Here is a 27,645-nt window from a genome sequence, read left to right as displayed (position 1 = left end):
CATGCTGTATATTCCATCCCATGACCATTTATTTTATAACTGGAAGTTTATACCTTTTGACCCCTTCCACCCATTTCACCCCCACCCCCATCCCTCACCTCTGACAACCACTAATCTAGTCTCTGTATCTATGAGTTTGATTTTTGGGGGTTTTGGGGTTTTTTAAGATTCCACATATAAGCGAGCTCATAGGGTATTTGTCTTTCTCTGACTTATTTCACTTAGCATAATGCCTTCAAGGTCCATCTATGTTGTCACAAATGGCAAGATTTCCATCTTTTTAATGGCTGAATAATATTCCATTGTGTGTGTGTGTATCACATTTTCTTTATTCATTCATACATCAGTGGAGGCCTAGGTTGCTCCCATGTCTTGGCTATTGTAAATAATGCTGCAATGAACATGGGGATATATCTTTTTGAGTTAGTGTTTTTGTTTCTTTGGATAAATACCCAGAAATGGAATTTCTGGATGATATGGTAGTTCTGTGTTTAAATTTTTTGAGGAACCTCCATACTGCTAAAAAGATTATATGTAATGTATGCCTATAAAAATATATCTGAGAGCAAAATTAAGTCACTTGCTTATGAAACCTTTTGGGGTCTTTTTCATTTGTTGTTATTTTTTTCACTAAGTACTTTTTTTTTTAAGATGTTGGGGGTAGGAGTTTATTAATTAATTTATTTATTTTTGCTGTGTTGGGTCTTCGTTTCTGTGTGAGGGCTTTCTCTAGTTGTGGCAAGTGGGGGCCACTCTTCATCGCAGTGCGCGGGCCTCTCACTATCATGGCCTCTCTTGTTGTGGAGCACAGGCTCCAGATGCACAGGCTCAGCAGTTGTGGCTCATGGGCCTAGTTGCTCCGCGGCATGTGGGATCCTCCCAGACCAGGGCTCGAACCCGTGTCCCCTGCATTAGCAGGCAGATTCTCAACCACTGCGCCACCAGGGAAGCCCCCACTAAGTACTTTTTTAAAAAGATTCTGTGCTTGACTTCTTGGGAAAGTACTGACATTATAAAACAAAATCTTTATCCATTAAGAAGAGATAACTTTAATAAAATATACTTAAATGCCTGCATTGTGTTCTAAATTAGACCTGTCTCTTCTCATTGTGCAACATTTTCTTTCCATTCTTTATTTAGTTATCCAGCCTTTTCCAACTTCCTCCACCACTCCCAAAATATATATATATATATAATGTTTTAAAATTGAGCACAAATAAAGAGTAGTTTAATACATTTCATTTATTATGCATTGTATTTTCAAAGCAGAAGTTCATACAACCAGCTATATTATACTCCATCGGGAAAATATTTTTATGTCTTGGAACACATTCTTCTTTGCAAGGCACAGAAAATGGAAATAAGAACAGGGATTATGTTTAAAATGTGTAGAATTTAATTGTTGGGAAAGCCCTTTTTAATGCATCTAAAGATTTTTAAAATACATTTGCTATTTATTTTACTTTCTGAAAGGGTGTAGCCAGTTTACATACCCCAGGAAAATATTTTGAACTTAAGGAATATCATCCAAAAAATTCTGGCATAGGAGATGTACTTTTCTCGTTTCATAGAGGCTATAATCTCTCTACAGGCTAAGGCAGTGACACCATGTATTATTTAAATCACACAACTCCTGAGAAATATGGCCCCTTCTTGGGTTATAGATTCAGCAGTGTCATTGAGTAAAAGTAAATTCCAGCTAAAGATGGCACAGTCAAGGGTTTTTTTTAATACTGTTCCCCTTCTGTGCAACTCACCAAAAACAACAAAAGAAATTTAAAATAAATTAACAAAGAATGACTACAGCTTCAAGCCACACATGGTGACGGTATTGGCCAACTATTTTATTTTATTTTATTTTTTAGAGGTTTTATTTTACTTTATTTTACTGAAATATAGTTGACTTACAATGTTATGTTAATTTCTGCTGTACAGCAAAGTGATTCAGTTATACACATATGCACATTCTTTTTCATATTCTTTTCCATTATGGTTTATTACAGGATATTGGATATAGTCCCCTGTGCTATACATTAGCACCTTGTTGTTTACCCATTCTATATATAATAGTTTGCATCTGCTAACCCCAAACTCCCAATCCATTCCTTCCCCACCCACCCTCCCACTTAGCAATCACAAGTCTATTCTCTATGTCTGAGTCTGTTTCTGTTTCATAGATAAGTTCATTTATGTCCTATTTTAGATTCCACATATAAGTGATACCCTATGGTATTTTTCTCTTTCTGATTTACTTTACTTAATATGATAATCTCTAGGTCCATCCATGTAGCTGCAAATGGCATTACTTCATTCTTTTTTATGGCTGAGTAATATTCCATTGTACATATATACAACATCTTCTTTATCCATTCATCTGTCGATGGATGTTTAGGTTGCTTCCATGTCTTGGCTATTATGAATGGTGCTGCTATGAACATAGAGGTGCATGTGTCTTTTCTTTTGTCTGGATATATATGCCCAGGAGTGAGATTGCTGGATCATATATGGCAACTGTATTTCTAATTTTCTGAAGAACCTCCATACTGTTCTCCATAGTGGCTGCACCAACTTACATTCCCACCAACAGTGTAGGAGGGTTCCCTTTTCTCCACACCCTCTTTAGCATTAGTTATTTGTAGACTTTTTAATGATGGCCATTCTGACCTGTGTGAGGTGATACATCATTGTAGTTTTGATTTGACTTTCTCTAATGATTAGTGTTGTTGAACATCTTTTCATGTTTGGCCAACTGTTTTAAAATCTGGATCCTAATAAGGCAGGCTTTGGAAGCTGACGCATACCAACTCAAACCTGAATCAGGGATCAGATGTATCTAAAAATAGCTGCTCTAGTCCTGAAAAAGCTGATGAACAAAATCCAGGGGTACTGTAGATTTTGAGAAGATATGGGAATATACTGATACAAATACAGTTTAGCAGAGGAGGCAGAAATAATGAGAAACTGAAGACTGTTCCATTTTTAAAATTACAACTAGTAGCCTAGGCCAGGGAGGCTGCAAAGATAGAAGAAACAGTAACGGTTACAACTCAAAGAAACTATGACTTAAGGGGCTTTGTGTGAGTTCATGTCTCTTAAAGGCCAAAATTTGAAGGAAGAGGTAGCCATAAGTAAAAGAAATAATTCACAGTGACAAAGTGTTTGAAACAACATATCTGTATCAAGTTTACTGTCACAAGTCCGGCTACACCCCATACAGTTATTCAGTAAATGGGTAGCCCTATTCAAAAGTGATTAATAATCAGAAATATTAATAGGTTTTATTATGAATTAATTGGATGATTATTAATCAGGACCTATGCATAGAAATTGCAAGAGAAGAGGAGGAAAACTACATGAGCAAAGGACAGACAAACCCTCATTAGAAGAGGAAGTATTCAATGATAAAGAAGAATAACTCTGGCAAATAGTTCTCCAAAAAAATTAAGACAAATGATTGCTCTAAGAGTCTAAAGATCTGACAAGACAATAGAAAGTGAAGAAAGCAAACTGGTAGTGCTTGGGGAGCAATGGAAAAGGAAATACGTGTAGAACTATGATATATTAGAAGCAACAAAAAATTAGAACAAGGATGACTGAAAATATATCCAGGCATATGGTAATCAGGAAGCCACAAAAGCAGTGCTAGAGATGGAATACTGACAATGGAGAGCCAATAAATGTACAACTTGTGTTATTAAACACACCAAATGTAATGTAAAAAATTTCAAAAATGTAATAAAAAATAACTTCTTGAAACAAAGACTCAAATATGCAGAAAGAAAAGGCATACTCTGACTCAGCGAAAAACACTGATACAAAAATATCAACACTGAGCCACATTGCAGTGAAATTCCCAAACTTATTACGGAAAAGAAGAATCAAGAATTTCCAAGCAATAAAGGTAGAAAATTCAGTCTGTCTTCAGCCTTCTCAACATTCAGGGCCAATAGGGAGCAGTACAATGGCTACAGAGTTCTGATGGAAATAAAGTGGTCCAAGATCTTTATACCTACCTAAGATGTCCTTTAAGCATATAAGTAATCAATATGATCAAGCCTTCAAAAACTCAAGCAATATAACCCCCATGATCCTTTGTGTAGAAATAAGACTAAACCATAGAAATAATGATTACAGGAAAAAATGTAAATGTTATACATTTGACCATCTAAAAACCATCTGCAAATAGAAAAGTGGGAAAAGGTATGGGGAAAGTTCCAAAATACTATGTCCTCATCTTTCATTGCAGGGAGTCAATGTCTAAACATCATCATAAGCTAAAATATGTATCACAAACATACCCTAACCTCCTAATTTTTAATTTTTTTTAATAATCATTCTTTCCTCTTTGAGAATTATATATCTCTTACTGTCAAGAAATATTACCACCTCACATTTCTAATTCTTTGTTTTGTTTTTTCTTTTATTAAATACAAGTGAAAGACACAGAGAACAAACGTTTATTGATAGTGTTTCAATAAACTGTGACAGTGAACCAGAGAAAGATTTTGGATGTAAAAACAAGTTCCACATCCCTTACTTTGCCTGAATATAGGGTTGCATTCGGTTTCTCCTACCACAACTGGATATATCCACCTAAAGCCCAAGTCTAAGCACATATACTTCCTGCTCCAAGAAGCCCTGTGGTTTCTGTTAAATGGAAGATGAACCCTTCAGCTTACTATTTTCAGCCTAGTAACCCTGTTATTCCCCTTTTCTCTCACCTTTGACCCAGACTATCAAACACTCTTCCTAGTTTCCAGACTCTGCTTCATTACTTAGGCTGTAGTCTCTGTTAGAAAGATTTCTTTCATTCTCTACCTGTAAAACTCCTACACATCCTGTGAAACCCATCTCAAAAATCTCTTTCTCTAGGAAGATTTTCCTGAAATGACCAAGTGGATATGATTGCTTTTTTTGAAACCCATATTTCTTTGTTTTTTAATTTATTTTATTGAAATATAGTTGATTTACAATGTTATGTTAATTTCTGCTGTGCAGAAAAGTGATTCAGATATATATACATATATGTGTATATATATATATATATACACACATATATATATGGTCTTTTTCCTTATGGTTTATAACAGGATATTGAATATAGTTCCCCATGCTATACAGTAGGACCTTGTTGTCTATCAATTTGATATATAATAGTTTGCATCTGCTAATCCCAAACTTCCAATCCATCCTTCCCCCACCTGCCCTCCCTCTTGGCAACCACAAGTCTGTTCTCTATGTCTGTGAGTCTGCTTGTTTCATAGATATGTTCATTTGTCTCCAATTTTAGATTCCACATGTGATATCATATGGTATTTGTCTTTCTCTTTCTGACTTACTTTACTTAATATGATAATATCTAGGTCCATCCATGTTGCTGAAAATGGCATTATTTCATTCTTTTTTATGGCTGAGTAATATTCCATCGTATATATGTGCCACAGCTTCTTTATCCATTCATCTGTTGATAGACATTTAGGTTGCTTCCATGTCTTGGCTATTATGAACATTACTGCTATGAACTTAGGGGTGCATGTATCTTTTTGAATTATAGTTTTGTCTGGATATACGCCCAGGAGTGTGATTGCTGGATCATATGACAACTCTATTTTTAGTTTTTTGAGAAACCTCTCCATAGGGGCTGCACCAACTTACATTCCCACCAACAGTGTAGGATGATACCCTTTTCTCCACACCCTCTCCAGCATTTGTTATTTGTAGATTTTTTAATGATGGCCTTTCTGACCAGTGTTAGGTGGTACCTCATTTTAATTTCGATTTGCTAATTATTTGAATTCTCTAATAATTAGCAATGTTGAGCATCTTTTCATGTGCCTGTTGGCCATCTGGATGTCTTCTTTAGAGAAATGTCTATTTCGATCTTCTGCCCATTTTTCGATTGGGAGAAACCCATAATTCTGTCTTCCCCTTTCTTATGCTGTTTGACATATTCTGCCTCATAAATATTTGTAATATTTATCTCCTACCCACTAACCCAGAGAGTGAGGGTCCTCTGAGGTCAAGAACTGTGTGTCATATTTATGCTCCTATGGTTCCCATCCTGTATGCTTTGTAGATAGTAGATCTTAGGTATATATTTCTCTGAATGAAACTGCAGTGAATTGAACTAGAAAAGATAAACCCTTGTGTAAAAAGAGTAGAGAGAGCTGCTCTTCATCTCTCTGATAGGGAGATTTAGACTTTCATCTCAAGATAACTCTTCAGGTTTTAAAGAAATAGGCCTCCAACCATTTCCCCAGACACATAGTCTATTTCCGAAATAACAATAGATTTTGACTGAAATATGATTAGAAGAATTTAAAGTCTGCAATACTGACCTCACATAGAAATTTGACCTGAATATCTCAAATTTCCATCAAGAAATTATTGTCTGATATTTATTGAATTTTGTAAATCCTGGATGTTATAACCTTATTGAGAGATCCTAAGTTAGACAATAAAATATCTTTGTCTCTTGATTCCCAGATTTATGAAATAGTGATCTAGAATATACTCAGACCTTAACCTTATATATGAGAGTAGTAGGAAAAATCCATTTTTTTGATTGAATATTTTATTAACATATTGAATTGAGTAACTCTTGATTGCTTAAGATGATTCTTTCATTTTTGACAGGTAAGCATATTTGGCTTCTTGAAGGGGAGGGGGATAAAATTAGTTTGGCTATCATTAGCTTCTGAAATTAATCTATAATAAAGTTCATAAAGTTAATTCTCACAGTGTTTCCTCTGGCTTCCTGCCTTTTGACCACTTCTACTCCTGATTTCTGGCTTACTTGGTAGTACTTTGGAAAAATGAAAAGTACAATTCAAATCAGCCAATTTTGGTGCTTGTGACAAGTTCTAGTAGTAGTTTAGTGGAGGGTAAATTATTGACCACAGTCTATTCTCACAAGTATTTATAGATTTACATTATCTGTAGTTTTAATTACCTATTGCCTGAGGATAGAAATTCAGAGTTGGCAACATTTTGCTTTCATGGTGAAGTGGATAATATAAAGCAGTATGTGGGAATTTTTCTTTTAATGTCAGTGACTTAAGGTGTCCATTACTAATTTAAATTAAACATAAAAAAGCATTTTTTCAGAGTTAAGGATATCTACCTTTTTTTTCCCCATTGTAGGCAGTTCATGGCCAGAGGGGACATACAGGCCCACAGGTACAGTGATTTTTTTTTTTCTTAACTGTAAATGATAAATATTCTGTGTCTAGTCAAGGAGCCTGAATAGACTCTGGAAAGTCTCTTCCAAGCCTAAATTTCTTTTGCTTTTTGATAATAATGGTTGTAGAATCAAATTTTGGAAAACTTTTAGGCTACAATTTAAAGAATTCAAACCTTAAAAGAAAATTAAAATTTGAGCACTTTAATTAAAAACTCTAAAAATTAAAGTTAAGAGACAACACTTGGCCCAATTATCATTAAATTTAACTTTGTCTGGATTTCAAGTATTGATACAAACTCTAGTAATTCAGTGAGTGATCTTTCTTTTAGATTTTTGTTCAGTTAACTCTGAACCTTACTTATAATTTGCACAAACCCCTTTTTAACTGAGAGTACAGTAAAACCTTAATACAAATTAGATAATCTGAAGGTTTTGTTCAAAATTTGACCATACCAACTGTCATATCATATCCCCTTTGTACATATTGGTGATAAATGTATCATGAATAAATAATTAATAAATAAATACATGAAACTGCAATATTTTTGAAAGAGCAGTGACTAAGATTTTACAAAATTGAGGAACCACACATCTTCAGCTTGAAAATACAATGAGGATAAATAACAAATTCACTCACAATCACATCATGGTAAAACTCCAGAATGTTAAGAAAACATCTTAAACGCTACCAGAGAGAAAAGACACTTTTACCCGTGAGAGGAATAACCAATTAGATTGCAGCAGGCTTCTGTTCAACAATAAAACATACCAAAAACAACAAAGTAATGTTTTGCAGGTGCAGAAGAAAAATAACTGTTAACCTAGAATTTTATACCTAGTTAAACTATGAATGAATGTAAAACAGACATTTTCAGATAGACAAAGACTAAGAATTTACCATCCACAGATGTTACACACACACACACACACACACACACATACACATACACACACACTTGCACACACTTTTTTCAAGGTTAGACTGCAACAAAATGGAGAGTGGATCCAGAAAAATGGCGTGAAATGAATGAAATGAGATTGGGAAGAGAAAGTGTTGAGAAATTTCCTCTTTATGATTTCTAGGAAAAGCATCAGTGAGGGACATTTAATCTCATCTAACTGTGTAACAACTGAGATGTAAACTTAAGCTATCCAATAGTCTAAATTAAACTTTTTAATCTTATTTGGAATTCTTATCTGTGGCAGAGTTCAAGGGCAATATGAAGGGAATGCTCAACTTTTGGTCCCTAGATATTCAATCTATTTGGATATAAATACAGTGTAAGATGCCTGGAGATTTTTTAAGAAAATATGGAGTAAATTGTGAGTTTTTTCAGGCCAACACCCAAGTTTGATACAGTATATAACAAGTATTATAGGAAAAGAAGGGATGTGTGTGTGTGTGTGTGTGCACATGCACACATGCGTGTGTATAAAGAATGAAAGCAAATACACCAATATATTAGCTGTGGTTATCTCAGCTTGATGAGATTATAGAAGTTTTTTTTTTTTTTGTGGTACATGGGCCTCTCACTGTTGTGGCCTCTCCCGTTGCGGAGCACAGGCTCCGGACATTCAGGCTCAGCAGCCATGGCTCACAGGCCCAGCCACTCCGCGGCATGTGGGATCTTCCCGGACCAGGGCACGAACCCATGTCCCCTGCATCGGCAGGCGGACACTCAACCACTGCACCACCAGGGAAGCCCCTAGAAGATTTTTATTTCCCTTGTTGTATTTACCTTTATTTTTCATATTTTTTGCAAAGATTCTGCACTTCCATTGTGATTGGAAAAATATTTAGAATCTTGCACATAAAGAAGACAAAATTTCTCAGGAAACAATGTTAACAGTTTGATTTCTCTCTCCCCACAGGGGAAAACAGGCAACCCAGGCCCAGATGGACTTGCAGGGTCACTGGGACTTAAGGGTCCTCAGGTACGTATCAAGACTAATCAGGCTTTGAAAAAATGGTTCTGAAGAACCTAGAGGCAAGACAGGAATAAAGACACAGACGTAGAGAATGGACTTGAGGACACGGGGAGGGGGAAGGGTAAGCTGCGTCAAAGTGAGAGAGTGGCATGGACATATATATACTACCAAATGTAAAATGGATAGCTAGTGGGAAGCAGCCGCATAGCACAGGGAGATCAACTCGGTGCTTTGTGACCATCTAGAGGCGTGGGATAGGGAGTGTGGGAGGGAGACACAAGAGGGAGGAGATATGGGGATATATATGTATGTACAGCTGATTCACTTTGTTATACAGCAGAAACTAACACACCATTGTAAAGCAATTATACTCCAATAACGATGTTCAAAAAAAAAAAAAAAAAGACTAGTCAGGCTTTGAGAATGGAAAGAAGAATCTGAAGCCTTGATAGAATACCTCCAACCGCCTTGCAGAAGTACAGATGTTTCAAGTGTTTTCGGGATAGTAAAGTAAGGAAGCAACACAGTCTTGACTTGTACAGCATTTGGTCTCCTTTATCTGAGTTTTGTCCCAGTCAAGAGGTGGAAAGGGAATGAACACGCTGGGTAGTGGTCCCTGTGCTGGCTAGTCCAGGACAGGGTCCAGGCTGGCTAGTGTATCCTAGGGAGACAAACCAAGGAAAATACTGAGCCTCAAAACTGGAAATTTTGGTCAATTTAGCAAGTAAGAGCTCAGTGTTATATATCTGGATGCCTGTGATGTAGAAAAAGTGACTCTAGCCTAGGAAAGAATTGTTCCAAATAGAGCTGAGGTCTTCAGCGGGGTTATCTATAGTCATCTTTCTAGCTCACTTCTCCAGGGAGCTGCCTCAAGCACTTTTTCCTTTGCAAGGAACAAGCCATGGTTGGCTCTTACCCTGATTATATGAGGGGAAAAGAAGCATGTGCCAGAAAGAGCAAAATGTAGCCTAAAATAATCATGAGAAGGGAAGAGAAGTCCTCAAAAATGCTGAGGTGAAAGAAAGGTCAGATATAAGAAAGTTAGAACATTTTTTTTTCTCTCCAAACTTTTACTTTTGAAATCTGAGAAGTAAATTTGCTCTTTGGCAAATGCAGGATAAGCAATGGTCCTGCAATTTTTCAAAGTTTTAGTTCACGTAGATTAAAAAAATTGAAGTAACTATTATATGTTAACAGCCTGCTGCACTGAAGTTGGGCAAAATATCTTTAGACATCAGAGGAGAAACTTAATCCACATTTTACCAAGATTTCAGAGCAGTAAACAGTCTGCCCCTGGGACCTCTGTCTCTTTCTGACTCAATGGCTTTTCTTTGTCTTACTTGGCAGCTGAGGAATGTTCACTTTTCTTGCCTTCAAGTGAGAAATATTTGCCACTGAGATCGTAGGGAAGCATTTCAATAGATTGGCTGGCTTTACTTCATACTAAACAAATAATACTACATCTCTTCTTCCATTTTATAGACTCTTACTTTTTTATGACATAATTTAAAAGGAGATGCAAAAACCAAGCACAGCATGAAGGTTCCTCCGCATAACATATGAAGCCAAAGTTAATAGTCAACATAATATTACAGAAGTAGAATTATCTAAATTTCATCTTACCATGTGCCATGTCTTAGTATTCAGTGTGGTCATTAAATAGAAAATCCACTTAACTATCCCAGTTTCAGATTTACATAAGTAAGGGTTATTTTTTTAACTTAAGAAATACATTTATTTTGAGTACAAACATGCTTAGGATAATTAGAAAGCAATACCGGAAAATTCGGCTCTTCAGTATTTCTTCAATTTGACTACAAATGCCCAACCATTTAAGAGCTAGGTTGGACCCTGTATCCTTGCAGAGAGGGAGAGCTCGACCGACCAAGACAGAACCAAAACCATGAGTGAAGTTCTCTTTCTAATTTCTGTCCACGTTACTGACTTAGCTTTTCCATTTTTAATATTGAAGTTAATAATCTAGTATTCTCTTTTAGGGAGAGAATAATGCTTTAATTCTCTGTTGTAGGGCCCAAGAGGAGAGGCTGGTATGAAAGGAGAAAAAGGAGGTCTGGGAAGTAAAGGTCCCCAGGTATGTAATGAGAGACAGTGACTGCATCTGGCTTTGATCTTGGCTTGAATGTGGATGTCCTTATGGTTTCCTCCCTGCAGATGGAGTTATCTACTGCCTGTGAACCAGCAAAGTGTATGAAGTTTGACTTTGGGGGTCGATGTGGTGGCCACATCACATTCTGTTCCCTACCTTACGGAGTGGGTGTCGTTATGTCAGAATCAGACACAGAGGTAGAAGATGGCAGCTCAGCCATTACTATGAGGTTAAGAATTCCTCCTCTATGTAAATCAGGTCACATGACTTCCTTATCCCCGTCCTCAGGGGCTTCCTTTTGCACCCAGAATACAACCTACTTCAGTGGTCCTCAACTAACCACACATGAGAATCTCCCAGGATGACTGTAAAATACTCTACCACCTGGAACTCTCCCCAGACCACTTAAATCTTAATTCTCTCCAGGTGGTTCTAATATACACACCCAGCATTGGGAATGAACTGTCCAATATCAGCACGTCTCTACCTTCAAAGTGCATAATAATCACATAGAGAACTTGTTAAAAATGCAGATTCTGGGGACTTCCCTGGTGGCGCAGTGGTTAAGAATCCGCCTGCCAATGCAGGGGGCATGGGTTCGAGCCCTGGTCTGGGAAGATCCCATATGCTGCGTAGCAACTAAGCCCGTGTGCCACAACTACTGAGCCTACGCTCTAGAGCCCATGAGCCACAACTACTGAAGCCCATGCACCTAGGGGGCCGTGCTCCCCAATAAGGGAAGACACCACAATGAAAAGCCCACACACCACAACGAAGACCCAACATGGTCATAAATAAATAAATAAATAAAATTATTTTTTTTTTAAATGCAGATTCTGATTGAGTAGTTGTGGGAGGGGGCTTGAGATGCTACACTTCCATCAAGCTCCTAGGTGATGCTGATGCTGCTGGTCCCAAGACCACACTCTGAGTAGCAAGTCCCTGTACATGATCTGGTCCTTGACTACCTGCTATCATAGAATATACTTATTTGCTTAGCTGTGTGTCTTCCCTTCTAGACTGTAAGCTCTGTGATGGCTAGGACTTTGTCCCAGAGCCCAGAATAAGAGTGCTTCCACACACATTTGTATAATGAATTAATCAGTAAATGAATGAATGAGTCTCAGTTGGGACTTGTGCTCTGGGCTAAAATGAAGGTAAAGGGAATCCATTACTCTGTGTCCATTAGTTAAACTGGGCAGTGGTCCAATGCTTAAGTGGATATGTTCATCATCAAAATTTTTTAGAAGCTATTTGCATGAACTTGTATCTCATGACCCAATATTTTAAAGCATATTAATTCCTGCTCATAATGATATTTGTTCCTAATTTTGATGAATGTGCCCCTTCAAAAAGCATGAAAACCTTAAAATTTCATGTAGGACTAAACTGATGAAATGTAGCTATTTTGGATTCACATCCTTGAATCATTGCTGGCACCACAAATCGGGATTTAAAAAAAAAAACAGTAAATGCCAAAGGAAACATATATGTGGTGATTATCTCATCTGTTTATATGAAATATTGAGATGTAAAAGGTTTGAAATCCAAAGAGCTTGGTAATTCCCTCACTCTAGAATCCAAAATTGTATCCAAGTGGCTATTACTCAAATAAGGTATTCCATTTGCCCTGTAGCATACTTCTATGAGAGGGTCCCCTTTAATCTCACCTTGGCAGGAATGGTTATAGTCATAAATCATCCAGCCTCTTGGCATCACCAGAGTTAGTCAAAAGGCACCACTTCCCTGTAGCCTAGCTCTTCCGTTTAACTGGCTGGAAAATGTGTTTCTTTCTTTGATTGCTTTTCTGGAAATATCCTTGTCAAAACAGTGAAAGTGCCATTTCAAAGATGTGTAGAATTTTCTGTGCTCAGGAGGTGATGAATTAGATCTCAACATTGTTGCTTTCAAAGGAAAACAATGGGAGACAAACACAATCAGATAGACAAGAGAGTATTATTTTTTATTGGCTCTATAAATTCACTGACATAGGCTTCATAATGTTTTACAGCACAAGGACCAGCCTCTTGAATGGAATTACATGAGTGTTTTCTAACTGCAGGCTCTAAAGTGTTTCTTAGGATGTACATTTAGAAAAAAGGGACGTGAGTTCTGTTGACAGTGTTCTGAAGACTTATTAATTTATGCACTGTTGGGGAATTCGGCTTAGATCAAACGTGCTAATCCAGCCAAGTATATAGCTATGAGATAAAAGAAGTACAGTCCATGGTACAATGAGAAAGAAGAAAGAACTTTGAAAGGAATGGCATATTTTTTGTACCTTCCTTTGTTCCTTTCTTGTTTGGTTTACCTTCAAGTCCTACACTAATATAACCAATGCTTAGAAAAGAAATGGAAAATAAGATGTAAAATACTAATTCCAGTTAGAGCTGGAATTATTCTTTAAATACTTAGAAATATCATATGAAATATCAAGTATCACATGAAATATCAAGAAAGGTTGAAATTATTCAGTGCAAATTTGGGATACAAATTATAGTTTCTGTTGTTATTTTTCTAAAGCATAGCATAGTAGTCAAGGGCACAGAGTCTGGAGCCAGCCTGCCTGGGTTAGATTGCCAGGTTTGTATCTTCCTAGCCATGTGGCCTTGGGCAAATTATTTAGCCTCTCTGTGCCTCAGTTTTCCCTGCTGTAAACTGAGAATAGTAATAATAGCTACCACATTGAATTGTTGTGAAAATTAAATGGTTTAATATATATAAGAGCTTAGAACAGTGCCTGCAATATAATATGCATCATATAAATGTTTTTACTACTATATTGCATCAACTTTACCTAAGTTAACAGGCTCATTTTATGCCCAAAGCATGCTAATGCCAATCCAAAGAAGGCCATAATAATAGTAACACTATAACAATATATAATCTATATTGCAGTCATTGAATTTCATCATTCTGCATAATCCAGATTGGATGATCCATCAACCATTTATTTTACTCACTTGACAAACATGTACTGAGCACTTCCTGTGTGTCAGGCCCTGTAGTAAAATAAAAGGGTGAATGAATGAAACATAGACCTAGCCTCAAGTGCTCCCAGTCTCATAAAGGAAACTCATGCAAACAAATAATTGAGATGTGACGTACTGAATGTTAAAATAGAATTATACCCAAGGTAGAGTGGTGGGAGAATGGATGAAGTTAAAGGAGGAAGAGAGTGGCTTAGCTTTTGCAGGATAAGGAGGTGTTTTCCAGGTGACCAAGGGAGAGGCAGGCACAGGAAAGGAACCAGGTTGTCTGAAAAAAGATCAAGGTGAGTTTGGGAAACCATAAATGGTTCAATGTGGATGGAGTGTAGGGTGCATGCAAAAGGATCAGAAGTTGAGGTTGGGGGCCATCTCCTACACTAGCACCATCCAGGGCAGCATCTTCTCAGGTGTCTTGGGGTTTGCTCTTGCATTAGCTCACCCCTTGCTGGTCTCTTGATTTTTATTTCTCAGACTTAGCTCATATCTGACTCTTACAGAAGCTGAGCATTTAATCTCCTTGAGTTGTTCCATCCCAGCATGATATTTGCTGGTTGTGAGTGTAGAAAAGATTTTACCCCTATAAAACTGATCCAGATTCCTTTTAAGTATGGGAAGAACCCACACCTCTTGCCCCTGCCCTGCCATATCCCACCCAAAGTCAAAGTGTTCTTGGCAGTGCCCCGGCCATTTATCCCAAACTCCTAGTACAATCCCTTGTGATAAGATGCTACCTGAGGACATTTTTAAAACATTTACACCTCCTCTAAACACCTCCTTTCTATCCTCACTTAAGCAGTTGTTCTTGCCAAGGACTCTGTGTCAGAGTCTCAAAGGGAACGTGATCCCCAGCCCAAGTCCCCATGTTGGAGGTTAGATCTGGCCCCAGCCTCCTGCATCAAGCTTGGAGACTCACATTTTTAAAACTCCAGTCTCAGCTGGTGCACAGATGGTAAGAGTTTTGGAATCCTGTCCCAGACATGGGCCTCAGAACAGCAGACAGAGTGGTTGGGAGTTCAGTCTTTAGAGTCAGAATCAGGTTGCGTTCCCATCTCATCCTCTTATTAACTGATTGATTTGTGGTTAAATGCTTTGAGAATCTGTTTTTGAGTGGTAAAATGGTGTTAAGAATATGTATCTGAAGTACCAAATGTAAAATAGATAGCTAGTGGGAAGCAGCCTCGTGGCTCAGTGCTTTGTGTCCACCTAGAGGGGTGGGATAGAGAGGGTGGGAGGGAGATGCAAGAGGGAGGAGAAATAGGTATAAATGTATATGTATAGCTGATTCACTTTGTTATACAGCAGAAACTAACACACCATTGTGAAGCAGTTATACTCCAATAAAGATGTTAAAAAAAATATGTATCTCATTGTGTTGTTGTAAGGATTGAAGAAGCCTATATATAAATATATACCTCTTAGTACAGTGCCTTCCACAAAATAAATGCTCAATAAAAGGCTGTCATTACAACAAAGCCAATGGAGATTTGGCTAATGCTCTTTCCCTTTAGATGCCCTGAGCTCCTTTTTATACTCCACAGCTTCTCTTGATCTCGGATCCAGGCAAATTTTTGACTCTTGATATCTTAGGGGTGGCAGGGAATTTTCCTTCTTTCCTTTACAAACATAGTCCCTTTTACAACCAGCTGTATTTGAGGAGGTAATATATCTGGGTAACAATTCACTGAAGTTTAAGCCCCATTCAAGCAGTCACAAACCCTGGTTTGGTACTTTGTGTGATTCTGCACAGGAAACAGGATCAGGTTTTCTGATATTCTAATTACAAGACTGTCCATTTCCATCCATCCATCTAAGAAATCTTTTATTTTGAAGGACTTTCAAACAAGATTATCTCTCATTGTGCTTGTGTGTGCTTGTGGGGACTATACAGGAAGTAATCTCTGAGAAATCTCCTTCATCTCATAGAACTCATTATGTCTGAAGGAAGCACAAAAAGTGAGTTCTTAAGCAAGATTTCCAATATACCTCTTATTGTCAAGGACAATTAAAATCTCTCTACTTCAGAAGTACGTTTCATGTACATGTGAAGTACATGAAAATATCATATGGAAGACCAACAAGCTAAACACACTATTTCATCCCTCTTGGGGACCATTCCTGGATAGGTGGATGGATAGATAGAGAAATGGATGGGTGGATTGATTGGTTCTACATACAATACTAAGTTCCAGAGATATGAAGTCAATAAGATGTGCCCCTTGTTTCAAGGAGTGTACAGGCTGGCATCTAGTGGATGAGAGAAATAAATGAAGAACTACCTACAGAGTAGAGGAATCTGTGGGACAATTATGTGGCCCAATTCAGCCAGGGAGTTCAGGTCTTCTTCTTGAAACAGTGATGCTAAAAGTAAGATTTTCAAGAAAGGGAGATTGTACCTCTCCCTAGATGGGAAAATGGAACAGCTAAGGGAATATCTTGTGTAAGTGTGGAGACATAAGACAATGGGAAGAATTTGGGGACTTCAGATGGTTTGATGAGCATGACCATAGAGTGATTGATGACTGCAGAGGCATGCAATACCCACATTTTGAGGGATTTTACATATCAATAAAGACCTTCAATTTTATTCTGAAATCTACTCAGAATTCAGAATTTCAGACAAAGCGATAGCATCGTCAGCCTGACATTTTAAATCAAAAGAGAAAAAGAAAGGAGAATGGATTAGAATGAGGCCAGGCTACATTCAGGGAAGCCTGGAATTTAGGCAAGAATGCAAGAAGGGCCTGAACGTAGGTGATGGCCATGGGAATGGAAGAGGGATGGATACAGAAAGGGGATAGAACCTGTAGGACTTGTAGCTGATTGATTTTGAGAGATGAACTAGAGGGAGGGGTCTAGGATGATTCTTAGGTTTCTGGATTGGGTTTCAAGAGAAGTAAAGTGTGGCACCATTCCTTATGAAAAGAATAGGACTGAGTGTGACTGGTGGCAAATATGATTTTCTTTGGTAACCAGTTCCTATGAAATACCCAATAGGCATTTTAATAGATGATTCTGCTGTTCAGTTGAGTGGTTTGGACCAGAGTCATATATTTAGGAATCATTTTGTGGAAGTGGTATGTGAAAATATATGCGGTGTGACTCAGGAAGAGGGGATGAAGTGAGAAAATAAGGTTAGAGGAGCCCTGGGGTACATGGAGATTTAAGAGGCAAATAGAAGACAGAGAATCTTCAAAGTTTACTGAGAAGAGACCAGAAAGGAGCCAGGAAGACCATGGTAACTTGGTGTTACAGAAGTTAATGGAAAAGTTTCAAAGAACACATGATCAAATTCAAGTAAGGTAAGAGCAGAAAAAAGTCAACTGGATTGAACATGCAGGTCATGGGAGCTCCATGCAGTGATGGAAGTAAAAGAAGGGAAAGGGTTAAGAGCTTTGGAGGATGAAGAAATTGAGACTTCTTTTTTAAGATGAAGAAGAGGGGAAAATGGAAGATTGTGGGAAGATCATTATTATCTTTCCTAGTAGCTAACTCATTGTTCAACAATCTTTCCTATTAGGAAATTTTTTATGTTCAACTTATTACATCTTTAATTCTTTAAAAGATGAAAAGGTTAATGTTAAATTTTTTCTCATAAAATTAATTTACTAAGTATCGTGCTTATTATACAGATTTGGTTTATTTATTTTTAAATTATAGTAACCATGGCAAAAAAAATGTGAAAATGATTTCAGTTCACTGGTGTTTGGACTATTTAGAAGTACCTGTAAACAGTTTAACCAAAAGAGATATCTGTTGCCATATGTTTGGATATCCCAAAGAAAAAATCCAATCCCAAGTGTCAATAGCATAGGAAGGCAGTTGGGCTGCCTCTGAATTGGAATTTTTTAATGTTCAACTCTAAAGCTGTTCCAAGAAAGTATGCTTTCTAGAATATTAGAGACTTCTATTATATCAAATAGACTTTCTATATTGATGCATGGTATATTTATCCATTTGTTTGAATTTTGTTATTATGTTCTTCAGTAAAATCTTAAAACTTTCTTTATGTAGGTCTTTTATCTTTCTTGTTAAATTTATTCTGAGTATTTTACAGTTTTCTTCTCATATTGATAAATGGAAATTTATTTACATTTACTTTTCTAACTTTTCTAGGAAAGAGAAAATGATGTCAGAATATTTATCTTGTACCACCTGAACATATCTTATGAGTGCTAATTATCTTTAGTAAAGTTCCTTGAGTTTTCTATTGTATTAATCATATTATTTTCAAATAAAGATAAGCTGACCTTAACAACAACATGCTTTTTCAAAACGAGGAAACAGGAATAATACAGTCCAAGGCAAACGTCATCTGAAATGCCTTCTTCAAATTTTAGACATTTTAGCAACATCTGCTATAAGAGCAAAACAGTGAGAAACTAAAATCTCTTTCGAAGAGAAGACTCACAGGGAAATACAATCATTTAGGCAACATCTGGCCTGAATTACTTTATTAATTTTCTTTTATTTACTAGTCTTCATTTGACAGCTGTGATACTTTTTTCCAAAGCCGTAACTCTTTTCCCATCTGTGGTTTATTTTCCTCTTAGAAGAGACACAGAATGTTTCAAGGAAAGCTGCTTTATGTTCAGCTATATTTGCACCCCTTGTTTTGTTCCAGGGGCTTCCAGGACCAGCAGGAGAGGCAGGGAGTCAAGGCCGTGTGGGAAGCCAAGGAAATAAAGTAAGTCACATTCTTTTATACACACCAAAGCTGAGGTTTTCTCCTCAAGGGAAGTGTGTCTGGTTATATTAGCCAGAGCCCTTTCAACACAAAAGAGAACATATCTCATTGTTCCTATACCCTGGCTTGGTTCTTAGAGAGCCAGCAGCATTTAAGGACGTGGGTGTGGACCCAGATAAGAATCCAGCTCAGCATCATCTCACAAGGGGCTACACCCAATCTCAGCTGAGGATCTCAGGGAAGGGGGACTGTTCTAGGGCAGGCCTTCCTTTCTTTCCCCCACCTTCCACCCTTCCTTCTCTTCATTTATTCTTCCTTTATTTCTTTCCTCCATTAATACAAACTCTCGCTGAATACCTTTAAAGACCAAGACACTACACTGCCATTCAGCTGGACTAAAGTCAGTTCCAGGAGAGCAGAGATCTTTGTCTGTTTTGCTCACTGATGTATCCCTAGAGCTTTGAACAGTACCTGGCATGTCATAAGTGCTTAGAAAATATTTGTTTCATGAAAGAATTTCTGGGTTGTGTAATGATAAATATGACATAGAATCAACCCCACAGAATTGAGAATATTTTCAAGACAAGAGTCTATGACATAAAACACTAGTCAGGGATAGTGGACTGAAACAGAGGTTTAAGCATAGTGTTAATAGAAGTATTTCTGGGCTGGGAAAAGAGACATCATGAGGATGCAGATTTTGAGTAGACTTTGGAAGGTAAGAAGTATTTGGCAAGCAGAAGGGGCATGAAGAATTTAAGTTGAAGAAATAATGTGAAGGAAAACACAGGATTGGAAAAAAAAACCATGAGCCGGTATTTGGGGGATGAAAAATGATCCTGTTTGGGGGACCATAAAGAACAAGAAAGTCTGTGGTGACTGACTTGACTAGGTAGCCAGCACAGTGTTATTTACAATTTGTGATTGGCGTGTACAAGCACAGCCAGACTTTGGAAGGTCTTAAATAGGCAACTCAATGTGGGAATATTTTGAAGGATGAGAGATTAGAAGCTAGGAGGCAGGTTGGTGTCCTCTCACAGTCTCCAAGACAAGCAGTGATTGGATGACTTAACAGGGTGAGGACAGGAGGGACCCATGATGACTCTGTAGGGCTCTCCCAAGAGGGAACTGAGGCAGAGAGAAGAGGGCTGGATGACTCTGGGCTTCCAGCATGAGCAGGAACCCCATCACAGAAGTGGGAAAGTCAGAGTGAGGAATAAGAGTGAGGAAAAATGCTTTGTTTGGGGAATAGAGGAGAGGGTCTAGGACTGGTTGGAGATGGAGGTTTCAGAATCATTTGGAGTTTAAAAGGACTCTTGGTGATGACCATTTGTAAGAAGGGTAAGTGGAGGATGGGAAAGAAGCAGAAAAGTACACTGGATGCTGAGAAGGAGAGTCCTAGAAAGGGAGGTCAGGAGTCTCAGCTGGCATCGAGCAGGTAAGAAAGAGAGGACTGGAGAAGCCACCACATCTGATGGCTAAATGAGCCAAAGAATAGATTCCAAAATGTAGCAATTGACTGGCTGCAGAGGACTGAACAATGTGTTCACGAGGAGGAAATGGATGCTGGGCAGTAAACTACTCTTTGGAGAAACTAGGCTTTGGGGGTGAGATGGGACATTAACTGCTAGTACTGGCAAGGTCTAGAACAGATTGGAGCAGGCTATTTATTTGTTTTCAATGATAGAAGAGGCTGTAGTTTACTTTTATAAACAGAGAAAAGAAAAACAGAGAGAAAGGAGGAAGTTGAAGATGTGAGAAAGTGTAGATAATTAATGGAGAAATTTCTTGAGGGCATAAGAAGAGGGGCGAGCATTGGAATGGAGAACTGCTAAGAAGGGCGGACATGATGGAGCCAGCAGCCGAGTGTTACAAAGACAGCTGACTGCAGGATGAAATGCGATCCATGGATGACAAGGATAATCAGCTCGAAAAGGAAGGGATTACTAGAGCATGTGGTGTAGAAATAATGGTCTGGAAAGGAAAGTTTGGAAGAGATACATTGCTGCCTTCTTGCCCTGGAGAGGGCTCGAGGGAAGTGGTGTCACTGGTAAGAACACAGTTTATCTTACAGTGAGGATGTGTGTGTGCAGACATCATGGGTGTATAGTGAAGGTTTGCATGTGAAATGAAGGCACTCCATAGGGTGTGTTGGAAGGGACCAAGACAGGGATGGAGGGACCCTAGAGGGGGATGTAGCTGAGCATGTAGAAAGAAGTGTGGAAGGAGATAGACAGGAGCAGGGTAGTTGTGCCAAAGAATATCATTATTAATAAGAGGGACTTTTGAATGGGACAGGCAAGAATTTGGGGGGTAAGTACCCTCAAAGCAAACCCAAACCCTTTGGGCAGCCCCAAGGTGGACCAAGTCTTCTAGACTCATAATTAACTGAGATGAGTCCCAGACACTTACTCCTGCCTTACTCCATTAAGCTCAAGTTCCCAGGGAGGCAAGCAACCCAGCAATTAATACTGAGCTCAACATCTGGCTGTAACCAATAATAAAGTGGTTGACCCTGGACAAGCCTCATGGCTTCCCTTGTCTTCCTGCCTTAAAACAGATGTTCTCAAATTTCAGTGTGTGTAAGAATCCACGGAGAAGCTTATTTATAAAGGCATATCCTTGGGCTCCACCACCAGAGACTGATACTGATGGGGTCCTGGAATTTCCTTTTTCCCGTGGACCCCAGGTAATTTGGAGGCAGGTGGCCCCCAGAGCACACTGTGGGGGACACCGCCCTGAAAGAAAGGCTTCAGGGCAGGTGATCTTCTGCCTCTCTTCCATGGAACCTTATCTCTTCCCACCGCCCTCCCCCCGGGGTCAGTCAGTGCTGGTGGACATTTGTTCATTTGGACTCCTCACATGTACTGTGTTGTCATTCTGTCCTTAACAATGAGTAAACCACTCCCACTCCTTCAGCATGGGCTGGGCTTCTTCCAACACTCTTTCTCCCAGAGAGAGCTTTGTGGAAAGGGCAGGGGGAATAACTAGACAGTGGAGAAACTTAGCCAAGCCTCCCTCAGTCAGATGGTCAAGGTTACCATCAATAGTGCCAGCCATGTTGATAGGATATAATCTTGATACAATGTGATAAAAAGGGCAATTCACCTCTGTGGTCTTTTCTCCCCAAACTCATAAAACACAGCATAATCATGAGCACAACATCAATCAAACTCCAACTGAGGGACATTCTACAAAATATCTGATCAATGCTTCTCAAAACTGTCAAGGTCATCAGAAACCAGAAAACCAGATAAACTGTCCCCATCTAGAGGCCTACAGAGACATGGGGTCCTGGAACAGGAAAAGGAGATTAAGTGGTAAAAGCTAAGGAAATCTGAATAAAGTATGGGGTTTAGTTAATGAGTTAATATCCATGTATTTGCTGTGACAAATGTTCCTACTAATATAACTAATGTGATATTAACAATATAGGCAGCTAAATGTGGAATGTATAGGAACTCTCTGTACTGTCTTCACAACATTTTGTACATTTAAAATCTAAACTTTAAAAGCTTTTTTTTTTAAGAAGAGGAGTTAACCTTCTTTTGTAAACCTATGTTAACTTTCCCATGTAGCTGGATTTCCTCACCATAATACTGAGATTGATTTATAATCTACAGTAGGTGTTCTGTTAGTCAGAAGTCAGAAACTATTGCCAGGGATGTCGTGCTACCTTGGCTATCTTGATTAAAAGTAGATTAATAGGCCTCTTGTTTCTGCAGCAGCCAGAAGATTTGCATGGGTCATCATGGAAAACTGTTTTGTTAATTTTTTAAGACAGTACAGAGCCTCCTTTTTGACTCATGGTAAGACATTTCCAAGGGTGCGGCTCATAGCACTGAGCTGCTAAGATGGCAACTTGCGCTAAACAATACATCAGACTTGCTGGGGCTTCATTTATCAATGGAGGAGACTTCACTCACCAACAACAGCAGTTCCTCTTGTATCGCTTACAGGCACAGTCCTGGCCACAAACTCATTGTCACTGTGATACACATGGATGCAGTTGAAAATTCTTGTCTTAGTACCATCATTTCTAATTTCCTTTACAAAAACAACCTAATAAGGACACATTTCATTGTTCTGTTTGACAGGGAGAACCTGGCGATGTGGGAGAAAAGGGAGCCGTTGGCCTTTGGGGTCCTCGAGGCTTGCCGGTTTGCATTTTATTCCTACTTTTGATCTGGCTCTTGGGATCCTTTTAGTTCAATAGATATCAGGTGTGGCTCTCTGAAGAGCATGTTGAAGATAACATCCTAATCTAGCTGTAGAGCTTTCTAGTGATTGAGATTTCATCCTCATCTTGACCAGCTTTTCCAAGGTAGCAACTTCCCAGGTACCAAGCATCCTGGCTGGATGCTCTTGAAGCCAAATGATAAAATGGACAAAACTTGTGTTTAACAACCCCATAACCTTTCTTGCATTCTTTCCTCTCATCCAAACCCGTTCATGGGAAACTAAGCCCACATTTCCCCCAGTGCTCAGGGCTTCTCACTAAAACCTCTACAAGGATCCAACAGTAGCCAGTGCCCAGACATTTAGGAGATCTTACTTTTATCCAGAAAACTGAAAATGGTTTAGAGCTAAGGTATTAAAATACAAATGTTATCCAGGAGAGATAACACTTCTACCTTCTTTTATTAAGATTATTATACACCTGAAATTTTCTCATTTAATCCTCATAACATGATGAACAGGTATAATTATTATTCGTCTTTACAGATGAGACAAGTGAGATTAAGTGACAGTGCCTTGTCTGTGCCTGTTATTGAGAGTTTCCTTTAGTGCCACTATGTCAGTGGCCTGCCCCAGAGGGAGAATCCTGCTGCCTAATTTTTTCTAATCAAACCAAAAAACTGGCTGTCTAGTTCTCTTGTGAATAAGCCTGCCTCTGTCTGCAGTAGGGGATGTTTGTAAATAATTGCTTTGTTTACAGGGTGATGATGGTAACCCAGGTTATGGTAGTGTTGGAAGTAAAGGAGCAAAGGTAAGACACATCGACTGAAAGCTGGTCATTTTCCATTTATTTTTTGTTGCTCTTTATGGCCACATTTAAGAGAAAAAAGAAAGTAGTGAATAAGGTAGACTTGGACCTTCATAGATAGATTTTGATCATTTATTTGCTGATATCTTGTGGGGAATACGGTAGAAAAAAAGAAAACAACTTAAACCTAAGGGCCAGGCAACAAGTGAAACCTGAAATTAATTTTCTGTTCTTTGCAGAGATGCGCAGCCAGGGCCTGACTGGTTCCAGCCTGAACATTACATCTAATCTAAAGCCTTAGGGAGGCATTCCAAAATTTGTCCTCTGACTATGTTTACTCTAATCATTAGTGAGAAGTTTTACAGGGCCTTTCCAAATGCATTGGGCCAAGCAGTAACTTCAAAATTAAATCTTGTAACTTTATATCAGAATTATAACTTTATATTGTCACTGAATATTTAAGTGTCTGGAAGTAAGATAAATTTATCAAAAGCAGTGATTGCTATATACCAACAATAACCACTTAGAAATCATAATAACATCCACAAAAACATAATATAGTTAAGAATATCCTTTCTACAAAAATGTTCAAGACCTATGACCAAAATTACTGAGATATAAAATTTCAATAAATGGAGACATACCAAGTTCTGTTGGAAAGTCTAAAGCGTTATAAAGGATCAATGTAATTCTAAATGAAATCCCAATGGGAATGATGCAAGAGGCTGTCTGGAAGAATAAACAAACCCCAAACAGCTAAAATTTCTTTAAAATAAACCTAATGAATGAAGGATTTCCAGTGAAATTTTCATTAGAATAGAGAATAATTGAAAACAACCTTAATATTTGTTAAAAATGGAACTATTAAGTAGCTTATAACATTGAAATATTAGCCACTCTTTAAAATGAATGTAAATGTTTATACATAATTGTATAGAACTTCTGTGACAATGTCAAGTAAAAATCAGAATGTAATAAGAAAAAACATTTGTCCCAATTGTCTAAAATGCATTTTAGAAATGCATTTAGAAAGATTAAAGAAAATATGACAAAATATTTATAGTAACTGTTCTGGGAAGTGAGATTTAGGTGATTTTTCTTCTTTCTATCCTTTTATATTTTAAATATATTTGAGGAGATCTTACTTTTAATGATCAGAAAATAAACTTTATCTTAAATAAAATATGTTTTTCATCAAATGAGGATTATCATACCTCTTCAACTATAGTCTGTGGCCAAAGAAGGTAAACAGAGGACCAGAAAACCAATGATCAAATTTAGACGGCAGGCTTCCCCAATTTCTTCCCCAAAATTGAAATCCATTTAAGAAGACTGTTTCAGAAACACTTGGCCAGATGGCCAGCTATCCTGTCAAATGTCTACATTTGAAGGAGAGCTGATGTGTAATTCCTCAGATGTGTGCATTTACCCATTTGTCTTAGGTTGTCATGATATTTTGGTGAGACCAGTAAATAGTTTAATTTAGAAATTGGAGTTAGTTTCTCAAATCGTGCCATACAGTTTCATTTTCAATTGTTCTGGCCCTTCCTTGGTTCAGAGGCACTTAAACTAAATAAGGCAGCAGGCAAAATTAAAGTCAATATAAGCCTACCCTGGTGATATGTGCATATATTAATTTTCTCCACTGTCGATTATAGGGGCAAGAAGGATTCCCTGGAGAAATTGGACCTAAGGTACCGTGTACTTCATACTAACTAGGTATCAATCAGAGATACTCCTGGGCTTATGAAATGTATTACAGGATAATAGAAGGATAGTTAATTATAAATGAATAAAAAGAAAACTTTATGGGGAAAGGGGAGAAGGAGGAAGCAGACTTTTAAAAATAATATTTCATTTCTAGTTTTTAATTCATAAGTAAAGGAAGAAATCATCCTTATTTTTCTCCTCACGTGTACTCCTTCCCCTCTACCATATGTATTTTCCTCTTTGCTCAAAGGGAAGTAAAATGTAAGGAAAACCAAAATTACCTGATCTCACCTGCCTCAATTCTCCCAACGTGTTTATAAGGCACCTTCAGATAATAAGTTAGCGATGCTGTCCTCTACCTTAAGGCTTTCAGTTCTGCTGGAAAGATTCTGAGCTCTGTAAATGCTAGGTCCTGTGATTGGATCAGGGGACAAAATGAAAAGCACAGTTCACATCTCCAAGGAGGCAGTGTTCTGGCTGGAGAGACAGAGAAATAAAATAGTGAGGCTCCAGTGTACTGTGTTGAGAATTTAAAAGTGAGGGGTTATTGGGGGGAAGACACTTCAAAGAAGACTATTAAAAATAAAAATATATGTGAAAAATGTCTTCATGTTGGAATCAGTATAAAAATACAATGAGATATATCCCTTTGATTTTACTAACCATTTTATTTTATTTCTCTGAACTTATTTAGGGTGAGGTTGGGGACCCTGGTGGTCCAGGAGAAACTGGACCCAAGGGCACTAGAGGCAAGATGGTAAGTTTCTCAGGCTGCAAAGCCTTACAACCTCAGCTACTTTGGGAAGTCCTTTTTTGTTTATTTATTTATTTATTTTATTATTTTTGGCTGTGTTGGGTCTTCATTGCTGTGCACGGGCTTTCTCTAGTTGCGGTGAGCGGGGGTTACTCTTCGTTGCAGTGCTCAGGCTTCTCATTGTAGTGGCTTCTCTTGTTGCAGAGCACGGGCTCTAGGCATGCAGGCTTCAGTAGATGTGGCACGTGGGCTCAGTAGTTGTGGCACACGGGCTCTAGAGCGCAGGCTCAGTAGTTTTAGCGCATGGACTTAGTTGCTCCGTGGCATGTGGGATCTTCCCGGATCAGGGCTTGAACCCGTGTGCCCTGCATTGGCAGGCAGACTCTTAACCACTGCGCCACCAGGGAAGTCCTTTTTCATGCTTTTACAGTCATTTGAGTTGTCATTTGGTCCCAAAGACTTGTAAAACGTGTGGTTTTTGTTAAGGCAAACTTGGGGAAGGGAAATGATATTTTACTCATCCTTCATTGCCAGCAATAAGGTTCGTAGTGACAAAGTTCACCTGATCTGGTTGACAAGGTACCATTCTTAACACTGGAAATAAGTTGTGTGTTGTTTCTTAAAGAATCCTTGTGGTCAAAACTGTTTTTGCACCACAAAATATGGCCAGTTTAATCCCATCCCCCCCGCAGATCTCGTGTAATATAATGCCCACTGACATCTTGTCTCCCCTGTTAAGGTCTCGTTAAACTACTTTAATGAGGTGGTCCTCTCCCAATTTAGCTCAAGAAAGTATCTCTTGAGCTCTAGGAGAAAGTTTCCATTTATTATGTAAAATAATATACTGTAATGAATGCGTCCTTTTTATTCCCTGGAGGACCTAGACGTTGCCTAATGCTTTGGACCACTCAGAATAAACACCCATCTCCGGCACCCTCAGAAGCATCAGCATCCCGAGGTTCCCTTGGGTTCTCGTGTGCTAAGAATGGATTTTGCCTTTGCTCACTCTTTATATATCATAAGCTGCAAAACTGAGATGGTGGCTTTATAAAAAACAAAATCTTATGACAATTATCTCCTGAGACCATCTTTATCTCTTTTCTTCAGAGCAGCACTGATCAGGTAAACTGATCTTGATACCATGTCAATTGCTGGACAAGAAAAACACAAAGTCTGATAAAACTATTATTTGAGGTGGTTTTTCAGTTTTGTCACCATAGTTAGTTTTACTCTGATCTGTTTTTTTCCTGGAAAGTATAACAAAAACTTTATGTGAAGATATTATTTATGTGGGTTTTAGG

General features: G+C 38.2%; 1 protein-coding gene across 1 annotated transcript in view; it reads left to right on the top strand.

Moving 5' to 3' along the window:
- The window catches only part of LOC115863489 (collagen alpha-6(VI) chain), a 110,063-nt gene that overhangs the window by 43,141 nt on the left and 39,277 nt on the right, over positions 1-27,645 (top strand). Inside the window, exons 20-27 of the mRNA XM_030876403.2 lie at positions 7,144-7,179; positions 9,056-9,118; positions 11,142-11,204; positions 18,831-18,893; positions 22,991-23,053; positions 23,833-23,883; positions 25,539-25,574; positions 26,285-26,347. Coding sequence (XP_030732263.2) covers positions 7,144-7,179; positions 9,056-9,118; positions 11,142-11,204; positions 18,831-18,893; positions 22,991-23,053; positions 23,833-23,883; positions 25,539-25,574; positions 26,285-26,347 — 438 coding nt within the window. The remainder of the gene's footprint in view (positions 1-7,143; positions 7,180-9,055; positions 9,119-11,141; positions 11,205-18,830; positions 18,894-22,990; positions 23,054-23,832; positions 23,884-25,538; positions 25,575-26,284; positions 26,348-27,645) is intronic.

This window comes from Globicephala melas, chromosome 4, assembly GCF_963455315.2.
Source record: "Globicephala melas chromosome 4, mGloMel1.2, whole genome shotgun sequence".
In the NCBI taxonomy this organism is placed as follows: domain Eukaryota; kingdom Metazoa; phylum Chordata; class Mammalia; order Artiodactyla; family Delphinidae; genus Globicephala; species Globicephala melas.
The sequence above is the reverse complement of the archived record's forward strand: the minus strand, read 5'-3'. Positions and strand labels throughout refer to the sequence as shown.